This window comes from Nilaparvata lugens, unplaced genomic scaffold, assembly GCF_014356525.2.
Source record: "Nilaparvata lugens isolate BPH unplaced genomic scaffold, ASM1435652v1 scaffold6918, whole genome shotgun sequence".
Lineage (NCBI taxonomy): Eukaryota > Metazoa > Arthropoda > Insecta > Hemiptera > Delphacidae > Nilaparvata > Nilaparvata lugens.
Genome location: NW_024092668.1, coordinates 1 through 13,615, shown reverse-complemented (window position 1 = coordinate 13,615; position 13,615 = coordinate 1). Strand labels below are relative to the sequence as shown.

General features: G+C 35.0%; 1 protein-coding gene across 1 annotated transcript; it reads left to right on the top strand.

The window, feature by feature from the left end:
* Positions 1-486: 486 nt before the first annotated feature.
* Positions 487-9,571, top strand: LOC120356494. Its single transcript, XM_039445433.1, has 3 exons — positions 487-773; positions 6,751-6,918; positions 9,370-9,571. Exons 1-3 carry the CDS (start codon positions 525-527, stop codon positions 9,418-9,420), a joined length of 468 nt encoding a protein of 155 aa, XP_039301367.1. The 5' UTR covers positions 487-524; the 3' UTR covers positions 9,421-9,571.
* The last annotated feature ends 4,044 nt before the right edge of the window (positions 9,572-13,615 follow it).

The following is a 13,615-nucleotide window of genomic DNA, read 5'->3' as shown; positions in this document are numbered from 1 at the left end:
GGAAAAAAAGGTTTCCTGAGATAACTTTTTCATTTTGATAGCTTGATGATAAAAACAAATCGAAAAACTTTGAAAATATCACGAGTAGAGAGTTTATTTTAGCCATTGCACAGCCTTAAACCATAGAGAAACAATAGCATAAATAGATATCACATGGTATAGGGCGTTTTTGTCGCTACTTTTACTCTTATCTCAGCCGATTACTGTTGATTATTGTCGATTTCTACTGTTTTGTTAGGGTTAGAGTGTGATGAACGGTACAATATGAGAGACTACCAGCGTCACACAGCTTCACGGGAAAGAATTACATAGACTATCGGCTTGAGATAACAGTAGAAGTTGCAACAAAACGCCCTATACTATGGGATATCTACTTAAGCTATGTTTCTCTAGGCTTTAACTTAATAATCACTACAAATTTGAGAATCATTCAGTAATTGGAGCCAAATTGATCATTTGAGATTATTTGAAATGTTGGCAGATGTTGGAACTGAACGAATTACTGCTACCGTCTCAACCGGAGGATGCAGGCCAGCAGTTTGCAAGGCACTTGTCAAAGCAGTCTGTTGCGACTGCTGCATTCGTTGCACAGCCACATGCTGGCGCATTGTGTGAGGTGCATCGAGCAAGAGAGAGAGGATGAGAGAGTAGGTGCTCTTCCCCCCTGTGCCCTCCTGCTCCGACGTCATGTGGCACTCTTATTCTCACATGTGAGACACTACTGGCATCTGCCAATCACGTCGCTGCAACCAATCATTCCCACAGTCTGCATGGTACGTTTCAAAAATTACCTAATAAATAATAAAATAATTAAATTATTCAAATAATTAATTAAAAAATTACCGTATTCATAAATCTAGAACAAATTGAAAACAAGTACTATATATGAATGGTTAATAGAGCTGGAACAAAACAATCACAAATTGAATTAGATGTAGTGGTAGTAGTGGACACGAATTATTAACTTTATTATCTTATTGATCGAGCGAAGTGAGGTCTAAGATTCAAGTCGACGGTTTGGCATTTCTCTTAATGTTTGAATTTTTAAATGCTATAATAGTGAAGTTGTGTTTCTTTTCTGGCTCAAATTTTGCAAAATTACTCGAAAATTTCCAATTGTAGAGATTTGAGTAAAATATTTTTGTTTTTAATCAGTTTTTAAATATCAAAATTCAAAATTTTAGATTAGTCATTAGTTTGAAGTGGAAATGGACTTTTTGAAGTGAAAGTGAAGTCCTAATCTTATTCTGTTTTGAAACTTCTATTGTAAAAATTGAAGAAGACAGTAGTTTGGGCTATGCTGTTGTCTTCTCCCAATCATATTATATTATTATATATATAAATGCGAAATGGCACTCACTCATGACTGACTGACTGGACTGACTGACTGACTCACTCACTCACTCGCATAACTAAAAATCTACCGGACACAAAAACGTTCAATTTGTAGGTATGTTCAGTTTGCACTTTAGAGGCGCACTAAGAAATCTTTTGGCAATATTTTAACTCTAAGGGTTGTTTTTAAGGGTTTAAAGTTCGTCTTTTAGCATGTATATTTTTCTTCTCCCAATCGCTTAATTATAATTGAAATTTCCATATCATATGTTACTATAGAACTATAATCTAGATAGAGTACCTCTTCGAAACAGTTGTTAACTGGCAACTAAATTAATAATTTTGTCAGGTTGGCATTAAGTTGAGTTGACTTTGTTAGGTTGGCACCAAGTTGAAGATTTAAATGCATCTATCACGGAAAAATTGATTGGGCACTGCTACTTCAATCCTGGGAATATTATATTACTAGCCGTCAGGCTCGCTTCGCTCGCCATATCCGTTTAGCCAGACGTTTAGTCTGGACCCCGACTGGATTGTCCTAACATATGATAAAAATGCTCAAATGAAAAATGCAGGCGAGCGAAGCGAGCCTGCTGATCTCATTCTTGGACGATCCAGTCGGGGGTCCAGGGGGCGGAGCCCCCTGGCTAGACGGATATGGCAAGCGAAGCGAGCCTGACGGCTAGTCTATATATATGAATGGTTAATAGAGCTGGAACAAAACAATCACAAATTGAATTAGATGTAGTGGTAATAGTGGACACCAATTATTAACCTTATTACCTTATTGACCGAGCGAAGTGATGTCTATGATTCAAGTCGACGGTTTGGCATTTCTCTTATGCCCCGTTTCACCAACTTTGGTCAAGGCATTTGAACATGGTTAAAGTCTATCAGCTGGTCAAATCAGAAATAATTCGTTCCACCAACACCAGTTAAGTTTAATCACGGTCAAACCAATGGTTAAGTTTGACTGCCGCCGAACGGGCGATCAAAATTGTCTGAACACGGTCCAAAGACTGGTTCGATCAATTTCCTTGCTTGTTTGTAGGTTACAATATGTTTTTGATGCAATGAAAAATTTCAAAGTTTTTAGTGTGATTGAATTTAGTTGTAGCATAGAGAAACAATAGCGTAAGTAGATATCCCATGGTATAGGGCGTTTATGTCGCAACTTTTACTGTTATCTCAAGCTGATAGTCCACGTAGTTCTTTCCTGTGAAGCTTTATGACGCTGGTAGTCTCTCATACTGTGCCGTTCATACACTCTTACCCGGTCAAAACAGTAAAAATCGACAATAATCGACAGTAATCGGCTTGAGATAACAGTAGAAGTTGCGACATAAACGCCCTATACCATGGGATATCCACTTACGCTATTGTTCTCTATGGTTGTAGTAAGTTATTTATTAGGTTCGTTCTCTGAATCATTCAATTAGTAAACTATTATAGCATAGAAAATAAAGGAAGGTTTTGAAAAAGATTTGCTATACTCTTTTATCACACAGTAAGCCTATATTGAACAATCCTTTGATCAACCTCGCTGACTCAATGTATCTTAGAATTTGAATGTTCTTTTGTTCATAAAAAATTGTCAAAAATGATGGCAATTTGTAAATCTCTTTGTACGAAAGTATTCAATTCATATTGAAATATTATTATAATTTAATGTAGATGTGTGACTATACAAAACGTCTGTGCCAAGAACGTATATAAGAAGGGCCCAGGGGGCTGCCCCGAAGTAATGATATGAAGAAAAATCAGTACAGTAATTACAAAAAAAAGTACAGTAATCTGAATTTTTGACGGTAAATTACCCTCTGAATATGTGCAGCGAAACTGATATTAAGTATCATGGGATGTTACTATATTTACTATATTACAGCATTTAATTTGGATTTTCGTTTAATAATAATTATTAATTCATTAGAATTTGAATAATTGCAATATCTCAGTAATTTCCATCCATAAAAACCAGATGTAGCCAATAGCAAGCCAGCAAACATGTTGGCCAACTTCAGAAAAGTACAGCTACAAGAGTTGACCAAGTTCAAGTTTGATCGACGGAGTTTTGATCAATCCCGAGGTTGGTGGAACAGTTGTATGTTTGAACAAGTGATCAAATTTTGACTATGGTCAAATTGACCATGGCTAGGCTATATTTGATCAAGGTTGGTGAAACGGGGCATTAATGTTTGAATGTTTAAATATTTATATGTTGCGCATTTACGGCGAAACGCGGTAAGAGATTTTTATGAAATTTGTCAGGTATGTTCCTTTTTTAATTGCGCGTCGACGTATATACAAGGTTTTTGGAAATTTTGCATTTCAAGGATAATATAAAAGGAAAAAGGAGCCTCCTTCATACGCCAATATTAGAGTAAAAATCAAACTATAGAATTATTCATCATAAATCAGCTGACAATTGATTACACAGAAATGTGGAGAAGCCAGTCTATTGCTGTATTTCCATAAGGTCTATAGTTTCAATCAGGTACTTGTGGATGAGAAAACTACGTGAGGTCTACTGTTCACAGAACTACTAGTACTAGTAGTTCTGTGAACAGTAGACCTCGCGCTCAGTAAGTTACATTGACCTGTTGTTATGTTTTCTCAAAAAATAATAAATAATTTATCAATTTAAAATGTCTAGAAAAAATCCTAAATAAATATAGAGCTTTCTGTCCTTTCGTACCGTGACGTGTCGTCCCGGAATATGAGTGGAGCGCTGTTATCAGGTCTGGCTGCAACTGTCTACAACGTTGATGGAAAGATACATTTTCAAGATGTTCGATGTATTTGAACGGATAGTAGTAAATTCCACTAGACAGCTGATTTATGATGAATAATTCTATAGTCTGATTTTTACGGTAATATTGCCGTATGAAGGAGGCTCCTTTTTCCTTTTATATTATCCTTGAAATGCAAAATTTCCAAAAACCTTGTATATACGTCGACGCGCAATTAAAAAAGGAACATACCTGTCAATTTTCATGAAAATCTATTTCGCTGTAAATGCGCAACATAAAAACATTTAAACATTAAGAGAAATGCCAAACCGTCGACTTGAATCTTAGACCTCCCTTCGCTCGGTCAATTATATCACACAGAAGATAAATATCACAGATTGAATTACATATCACATATCATTCTCTTATCTCTAAAGACTTCACAATGTAAAGAAAAACTCTTCTGACAGAAAATCTTCTCTTCTATGTGATATAATATAAGATAATACTCCTGACGGCACTTTGCCATGGAGATCTGCCGACAATTAAATATACAATAATATTATGTAATGATTTCTTGAAATGTTCAATAAAGGCCTTTATTTATTTATTTATTTATTCAGTAATATAAGATAATAAGGTTAATAATTGGTGTCCACTATACCACTACATCTAATTCAATTCGTGATTGTTTATTTCCAGCTCTATTAACCATTCAATTATATAGTATTTGTTTTCAATTTGTTCCTTGTTTATTTTTTAAGTATATTAAAAAATGTAGTTCTTGTAAGATGTTGTGAAATTTTAACATGTACAAGAATATCTCAAAAATTATCTCAACTCTATCGTATGTTTTTCATGAACAAATAAGTCTTTCTAATTATCAATAAATCAGTGGTTTTTTGACGATTTCTTAGTCTTTTTCATTCAATATGAATAATTACCACAATATCAACTTTACTATCAACTATCAATATCAACTATTGAAGGAAATACTTCACAATGCTGCCTTTAGAATTACAGGCAATAGAGAACATTAAAAAATTAAGTATAAAACTCAAGGAGTTTTTAATATCATTGTGTCTGTACTCCCTGCAGGAGTTTGCAGATAGCACTTTGCGTTGTGATTGTTGATTATCGATTTTTGTTTATTTATATAGGACGTTTAAGACTTACTCTTCTACTACATTTATGTTTATGTTGTTTGTGTATTGACGCTGTTCCTAATGTACCTGTACATGTTTATGAATAAAGATTTTTTCAATTCAATTCAATTCAACTTCTCAACTACACAAAAAGTGAACTAGCAAGTCAAGCTGAACAAGTGAAGTTATTTTTAAATTGAAACTCAAGTATGGAGTAGCAGAAAGGAACATTCTCTTCAATAGACAATGCTTGAAAATTATACCAAAGTATGTGGCAATAGCAACCAACAACACTTCTACTATTGCACAAGAAGAGCATAAAAACCGCCCAGAAATTCACTTTTTGTGTAGTTGAGAAGTTGATATTGTGCTAATTATTCATATTGAATGAAAAAGAGTATGAAATTGTCCAAAACCACACATTTATTGATACTTAGAAAGACCGGTTTCGGTTATACACCATTGTTAATCTCTGATAAACTAAAACTAAATACAAGAGCAGCAGAATTTATACTAGTAGGCGAGTACTGCTATTGGTCAAGGGCATGAACGCCTGCCATAAAATCGGGAATCGAACTTTGCAGAACATTTGATAACAAATAATCACAAGTTCACAGTCAAGGAGAATGTTGAGTTTCGCATGTTAATAACAAAGGCAGATCTTTGAATATTCTAGAGGCTTTAGAAATAACAAGAGTAATTAGGAAAATTCCCAGTATAGTTTAAATGACCAGATTCATTTCAACCAATACAACACTACGAATTTAGTTTTATCATAAAATTGTAAGCATACATTAGTCAATAGTTTTTCCATTTACATATTTGTTTTATATCTTTCACACTTGTTTTCTTGGTTTTATTTTTTACTGGAAGTAATTTTATTATTGCAATTCTGTTGCTTAAGCCGCCATTTTGTCACACCGTTGAGTGGGAGGAGACTGTCTAGCTAGGCCAATGGCAGGCGTTCATGCCCTCGACCAATAGCAGTACTCGCCTAGTAGTATAAATTCTGCTGCTCTTGTATTTAGTTTTAGTTTATCAGAGATTGACATGGTGTAATAATCGAAACCGGTCTTTCTAATTATCAATAAATCAGTGGTTTTTTGACAATTTCTTAGTCTTTTTCATTCAATCTAAAAAGCTCCATGTGTATCTTTTTGGATGCAACACGTTGCTTTTGAGAAGATACAAAAGAGCATCTGTTGCTTATGGAAAGATACATTGAAGCTCCATGTGTATCTTTTCGGATGCAACACGTTCCTTTTGAGAGGATACAAAAGAGCATCTGTTGCTTATGGAAAAACTATTGACTAATTCTAGTCTAGCTAGGCCAATGGCAGGCGTTCATGCCCTCGACCAATAGCAGTACTCGCCTACTAGTATAAATTCTGCTGCTCTTGTATTTAGTTTTAGTTATCAGAGATTGACAATGGTGTAATAACCGAAACCGGTCTTTCTAATTATCAATAAATCAGTGGTTTTTTGACAATTTCTTAGTCTTTTTCATTCAAAGCAAATAAATTAATTGCAATGACTTTCAGATATCCTGTACAACTCGGTGGCTGGTGCTCTATTGTCCAACATGGCGCATTCTCTGCTCCTGTTGCCAAGTGGCATTGTGCAGCCGAATGTGGCAGCCATGCTCTCCCTGCTTCGACTCCTCCAGCAGCTCACAAAAACACCACACATCGACAGTCGACTGTCTTCACGTAAATAATTATGTTTATTATTTATTCACAATCGTCACATGGTACATCAAATTCTGAGTATTTGTTTGTTGTTTTTAAAGCTTCCCAGAGACTCTAATCAGAGTATAGGAATTGTAAAAAATTATAATATATACAGTATTACAAAAAAAGAAGAAAAAAAAATCACACAAAGGACCCTCTCTACACACAAACTCTTCTGTGGTATAGAATACTCCAAGCATCAAAAAACTTTTTAATTCCTTCTCAAAAACATCGACATCTTCACAATTTTTCAAGTGAGTAGGAAGCTTTCTAATAAATTTAAGGCCCGTATGTAGGTTTCTTCTCAAAAAGAGCTGTTCTGTGATACAATGAAGCATAGTCTCCACTATCTCTAGTATTGTATGCATGCGAATCAGCATTTCTAGTCATTGTCTGTCTTCTAACATGCATAATCACCTCATAGATATAAATAGAGGGAACGGTTAGTATGCCTAATTCTTTAAGTATCATTCAAATGACTGCTGACATGTCAAAACAATGATAATAATTCCTATAATCAGTTGTATACTAAAACATTGAAGATCGGACTCATAAGCCATGAAATCACAAGACCCTACCTATTAACTCGTTAATAGTTATTTGTGCAACTAGTGCCCAAAGTGACAGTTTTCTGTACCGAAAGAAACGTTTTCGGAATGGTTTCTTGAGTGCAGCAGAGGAACTTTGCGCACGTATTTCACATTAAATTTTTCCTACAGTTACCATTGAATATGAAAAGTGGTTGATAATGGGTAAAATTCCCTGAAATCCATCAAATGTTTGTCTGTATAATTTTGTTATTAAAAACAACTTTAATTATTTCAAACTTGATAATCCAATTGAAAATTAATAATCGATAATTTATTCAAATTAAAAATTAAATTAATTTGAAAATTTGAATAATTTTGAGTAAATTTTAATTAAGAAAAGATACACAAGTAGCTTTAATTTGTCTTTGCATAAGCAACAGATTCAATTTCGTATCTACTCAAAAGCAACGTGTTGCGTCCGAAAAGATACACAAGGAGCTTTATAGTATATTCCTATAAGCAACAGATGCTATTTGTATCTACTCAAAAGCAACGTGTTGCGCCTGATAAGATACACAAGGAGCTTTAATTTGTCTTTCCATAAGCAACAGATGCTCTTTTGTATCTTCTCCAAAGCAAAGTGTTGCATTCGAAAAGATACACAAGGAGCTTTAATTTGTCTTTCCATAAGCAACAGATCCTCTCTTGTATCTTCTCAAAAGCAACGTATTCATCCGAAAAGATACACAAGGAGCTTTTTGGGTTCAGCATAACCTAGCCTATCAGCTGACATTTGTTCAACATGTTCTTTCCATTGTTGGTGATACATTGCAACTCTCATAAAGAATCTCTGTGTGTAGGGAGCTTCCTCCATCTAGGGATCTAGGGTCTCTGAAGATCGATGTTTTTGCAAAGCCGTGAATATTACCCCGTGAACCAAACCTTGCCTACATGCGTTCCAAAGTCACGGAGGGAAAGCTACGGGACTACTACTGTAATAATAATAAATCTTCTTTATAATTATTATTGAACGAAATCCTAATAAATGCTGCAAATCACCCCTTTATTTAGGATTTTCGTTCAATAATAATTATATATTAATTAGCATTTGAATAAATGCATTCTCTATTTAATCCAATCTGTAAATCTTCTTTATTTGAAGGTAGCTTGGGATCTCTTTTTAGTTTCCTCAAGGTAGCTTATTTGGTTCAATGAACATTTTTTCACTCTATTATATCATAGAGAAACAATAGCTCGAGTAGATATCCCATGGTATAGGGTGTTTATGTCGCAACTTTTACTGTTATCCCAAGCCGATAGTTCACGTAGTTCTTTCCCATGCAGCTGTGTGACGCTGGTAGTCTCTCAAATTGTGCCGTTCCTACACTCTCACCCCAACGAAACAGTAAAAATTGACAATAATCGACAGTAATCGGCTTGAGATAACAGTAAAAGTTGCGACATAAATTCCCTATACCATGGGATATCTACTTACGCTATTGTTTCTCTAGGTTCTTTCTAATCACAGTAAATTGAGATTAATTCCGAGAGGAATGCAAAAATTCCCTCAGTTGCACAAAAGCCGGTTAAATAACTAAAAGTTAAATAAGCCGGATCAACTTCACGTGAACCAAATCAGAGAAGACCATTTCAAAAAGATGGAGCTACTGGAATTAATCAGGATTGAAAATAGCCCGGATTTTTTGCAACCGGCACTAAGTACCTGATTGAATGATTACAAAAGTTCAAACAGCTGTGTCATAATTTTGACACAGTCCCTACTTACGCTATTGTTTCTCTATGATTATATCTACCTATCAATGCACTCATATCCATTACAAAATATGTTAATACCAAGAACGTAGACATTTAAAGTTATGGTGTTCATATGTTTGTACAGAGGCCAACACACCAACAGCCGTGTCTCAGCATTGGTGGCATGGCTTGTTGACATGGAGCGCGCCATTGGTGTGCTGGTGGGCAAGGTCTGAGAGCACCAATCACCAGTCAGCAGCTGCCGTCGCCGGCCAATCACAATCAAGCAATGCTCTGGCTGGAGAGCCCCCTTTTCGCCTTCGGACATGACTGCACGGAACAGACTATGCAGGTCAGTCTATCATATTCCATGCTATTAGAACGAGCGTTAACGAGTTCTTACTTTTGACTAGTGAAGACCAAAGTCATTGTCCGTCTGTTGTATGAGTTCTACATAACTTGAGAAAGTATTAATCAATCAATAATAAAATTAGTAGAATGATGGTGATGTGAAATCTCTCCATAATAAGAAAACAAAGATATTGTCAAATTTCACTAAAATTATCAATCAGCTGAAAATTTTTAACAAGTATTCTTCGAACCTTTTTACGTTCGTCAAGTTCGTTGGACAACAATATTGAGCCATATGAATAAAGTTGAGCATTTGCTTATACTTCTAAAATATTGAGCATACGCTTCATTTTCTATTAACTAGTAGTTCTGTGAACAGTAGACCACGCAGTATCTCATCCACAAGTACCTGATTGGAACTAGGACCTTGTGGAAATACAGTAATAGACTGGCTTCTCCACACATCATCTGTGCAATCACTTGTCAGCTGATTCATGATGAATAATTCTATAGTCTGATTTTTACTCTAATATTGCGTATGAAGAAGGCTCCTTTTTCCTTTTATATTATCCTTGAAATGCAAAATTCCAAAAACCTTGTATATACGTCGACGCGCAATTCAAAAGGACATACCTATCAAATTTCATGAAAATCTATTACCGCGTTTCGCCGTAAATGCGCAACATATAAACATTTAACCATTAAGAGAAATACCAAACCGTCGACTTGAATCTTGGACCTCACTTCGCTCGGTCAATAAACGTGAGCAAAACGTTTTGCTCATGCTCATCAAGAAAATAGTTTGAGCATTTGCTCAAAAGTGAAGCTTATGCTCAAAATTGTATGAATAAACTAGAGCATTTGCTCAAATTTTGATGTGAATGCTTCAAAAAATGGAGTGTAGTCTAGTCTAGAGCAGCCTTTTACATTTTGCTCATAGGAGGCCAACTAATCGTGTGAGGAAGAGGGAACTATACCTGATACGATCACAACCAATAGTTTAGAACTATAAAGTTCTTTTTAGATTCAACCATGATATATATCACCATTATCCCTACAAAAGATACCTATCAGATGGAGTTCCAATGGGGCAGAGCCCTTGTTGTAATGTTACTTCTATCTCCTGCCATCACAGAATAAGAATAGGCATTCAAGATGATGAGAGTGTAGACGATTATAAAAAGGCTTTTAAGATCATAAGATTATGCTGAAGATTATTATGACTTTTTTTATGCTATTATTTCAAAATTCAGAACTCAAGGTACTCTACTAACATAAAACTCAATTCATAGATAGAGAACAGAGCAGACGACCAACACAAGCGGTTTTAAACTTGCATATTCAGCGCTTACGTGAGTAGCACATTCTAACCTTTCACTATAAAACAAAGTAAGACTTTTTCTCTCCCTAGTTTTTTTTAGTGTTTATAACCTCCAAATCGCTAAATATGTTGAGAAATCTCGCAAAAGCCGGTAGTTTGGTAGAGAGTTAGTGGGTAGGATATTTTTATTATTCTTCCCAAAGAATGGACATTGATATTCCAAAGCTCCGCCAATTTATGTAGATGCATAACAATATGATTATATCTATAGTTATTATATACAAATTGCTTTTTCATATCATATACGTTCTATAGTTATTTTCCTAGTCTATATTATGTAAATTCATCTATAATGTTGCTGTATTGTAGCTTTTGTATATAAGTGTATAACCAGTATATATTGTAATCTACATAAATAAAGTACTCATCAATCAATCAATCAAAAGCCAAGAGTCGCCATATTTTTTATCAATTTTATGTGAGGGTTTTTAGGTCTGTTCACAGTGATGTCGATTGAACTTTCCCAGATGCCAAGACATTGGTTGGATAGAAGCATGTACGGAGAAAAGTGAATAGAGCTGCAGTGTGACTTATGTGTGATGCTAATTCGAGATATAGCTAAATGGGCCTCGGCAAACGACTGTGCAACGACCAACCATTTATGTCAGTGATTTTAAACTATGTCTCACATAGCTATGTTTGATTTTATGTAACGACTCTGCAACCGGGCATTAATTTCAGTATTGTGTTTCAGAGTTTTGTTTAAAGTGATTACGTACATTGAAACGATCACCAGAAACGTGGACCAGGATTGGATAACAAAAATGAAGTAAAAGACTTTGATAATTCTTCGCTTTTCTATGAATTGGACCATCTGAAACATTATAATGAAGTGATCGGCGCTGTATTCGGTGGTAAGTTTTTTTTCAGCTGTTCTTCTATTTGATTACTGTGATTCTGAAAATGAACCATGGGCCAATATTGTATTAGAATACCTTCGATTATAGTGAGGTCCACGTTAGGCTAGTTTCACACTCATTCGGTTCGTTTCGTTTTCGGCAAATTCTGATAAGTGTGAAACGGTGATTCGGTTTGAATTCGGCTCCGAATAGCAACCGCATAGAACCGAACGCCCACTTGACTCTAATTAATTCCATCAGGTTTCAATTCGTTGCTAGCGAGAGGCTACTTTCACACACTTTCGGTTCGGTTCGTTTTGCTTTCGGCAAATTCTGATAAGTGTGAAACGGTGATTCGGTTTGAATTCGGTCCGAATAGCAACCGCATAGAACCGAACTCCCACTTGACTCTAATAAATTCCATCAGGTTTAAATTCGTTGCTAGCGAGAGGCTACTTTCACACACTTCGGTTCGGTTCGTTTCGCTTTCGGCAAATTCGATAAGTGTGAAACGGTGATTCGGTTTGGATTCGGTACGAATAGCAACCGCATAGCACCGAACGCCCCCTCGACCCGATAGGTTTCATCATATTCGAATTCGTTGCTAGGGAAACAGGAAAAACATAGTCTTTTAACCACACTCTTGCTTTTTTGTTTTTATCTTAACTGATATCGGGATTATCTGTTTCAAAATTCCCAAGTCAAAATCATATGGTCAATTCATTTCTGTTAGTTCATAGGAACATTTTTTTTTCAATGAATGTTTGCTAAAAAAATATGAAAGTTATAAATTAAAACTTAGGGAGAATTTTTATTTTTTTTCACGAATATTACATGATTTCATCAATGGAGAGAAGAAATGAAGTTTTTTATAATATGTGTCAAAACAAGGAACAAATTTTCAATTTAAAAAAACCATTTTTCTGAACATCCAAAATTAACATAATCAAAAAGAAACTATTCAAATATTCACAATTTTTAATTAACTTTAAAAATTTTTGTTCAAGAAATAATATCTTACAATTTATCACCAGCTGTTTATTTAATATACCAGCATGAACTGTGAAAATCCAAACACAGCTTGACATGTATGAAAGCTTCATTCGTTTTCGGTAACCGAAAACGAACTAACCGAATGAAACCGAATGCGTGTGAAGCTAGCCTTACTATGGCTGTGGAAAAAGATACGAGAATACATTATGTAATTTATTTATTTATTAAGAATACATTACATGAAAAAAAGTACATCTCGAAAAGGTTTACAGTTTTGCTAAACGCCAAAACAAACCTCATTTACTACACAAAAAGTTAGTATGACACAAATGATTTAGAATAATTATTAAGAACTTAAAATTAAAAAGCAAAACAAAACTAGTAGTCCAGGTAATGAATGCTCAAAAAAGGGTATAGAGGGAAATGTTTGGAAGACAATTTTTGACCCCGCAGTTCTGTTTAGGGTTGTAAGGAGGTGAACATATCAAAGTCCCCACCCCTACCCCCTGTACTAAGGGGGTGGGGGTTGTTCAAAGGTACCATTTTTTGTTTCTCGCATATAACTCGAAAACTATGTATCTTACGAACATAACTGTTATATACAAAATTGAAGCTTACATAATTTTGTATAGTGAGGTCCACGTTTATAATGACAGTATTTGATCAATTTTGGTTTTGATATCCTGTCTATATTCGACAAAGCCGGTGGTACTATCCATTTCTAGGTCCACAACGATGCAATTATGTTTTTGACAGTGTAGAAATTAATTATTCAGAGAATCGGATCGCTATTTTTCTATCTTTATCCACTGTCATTATAACGTGGA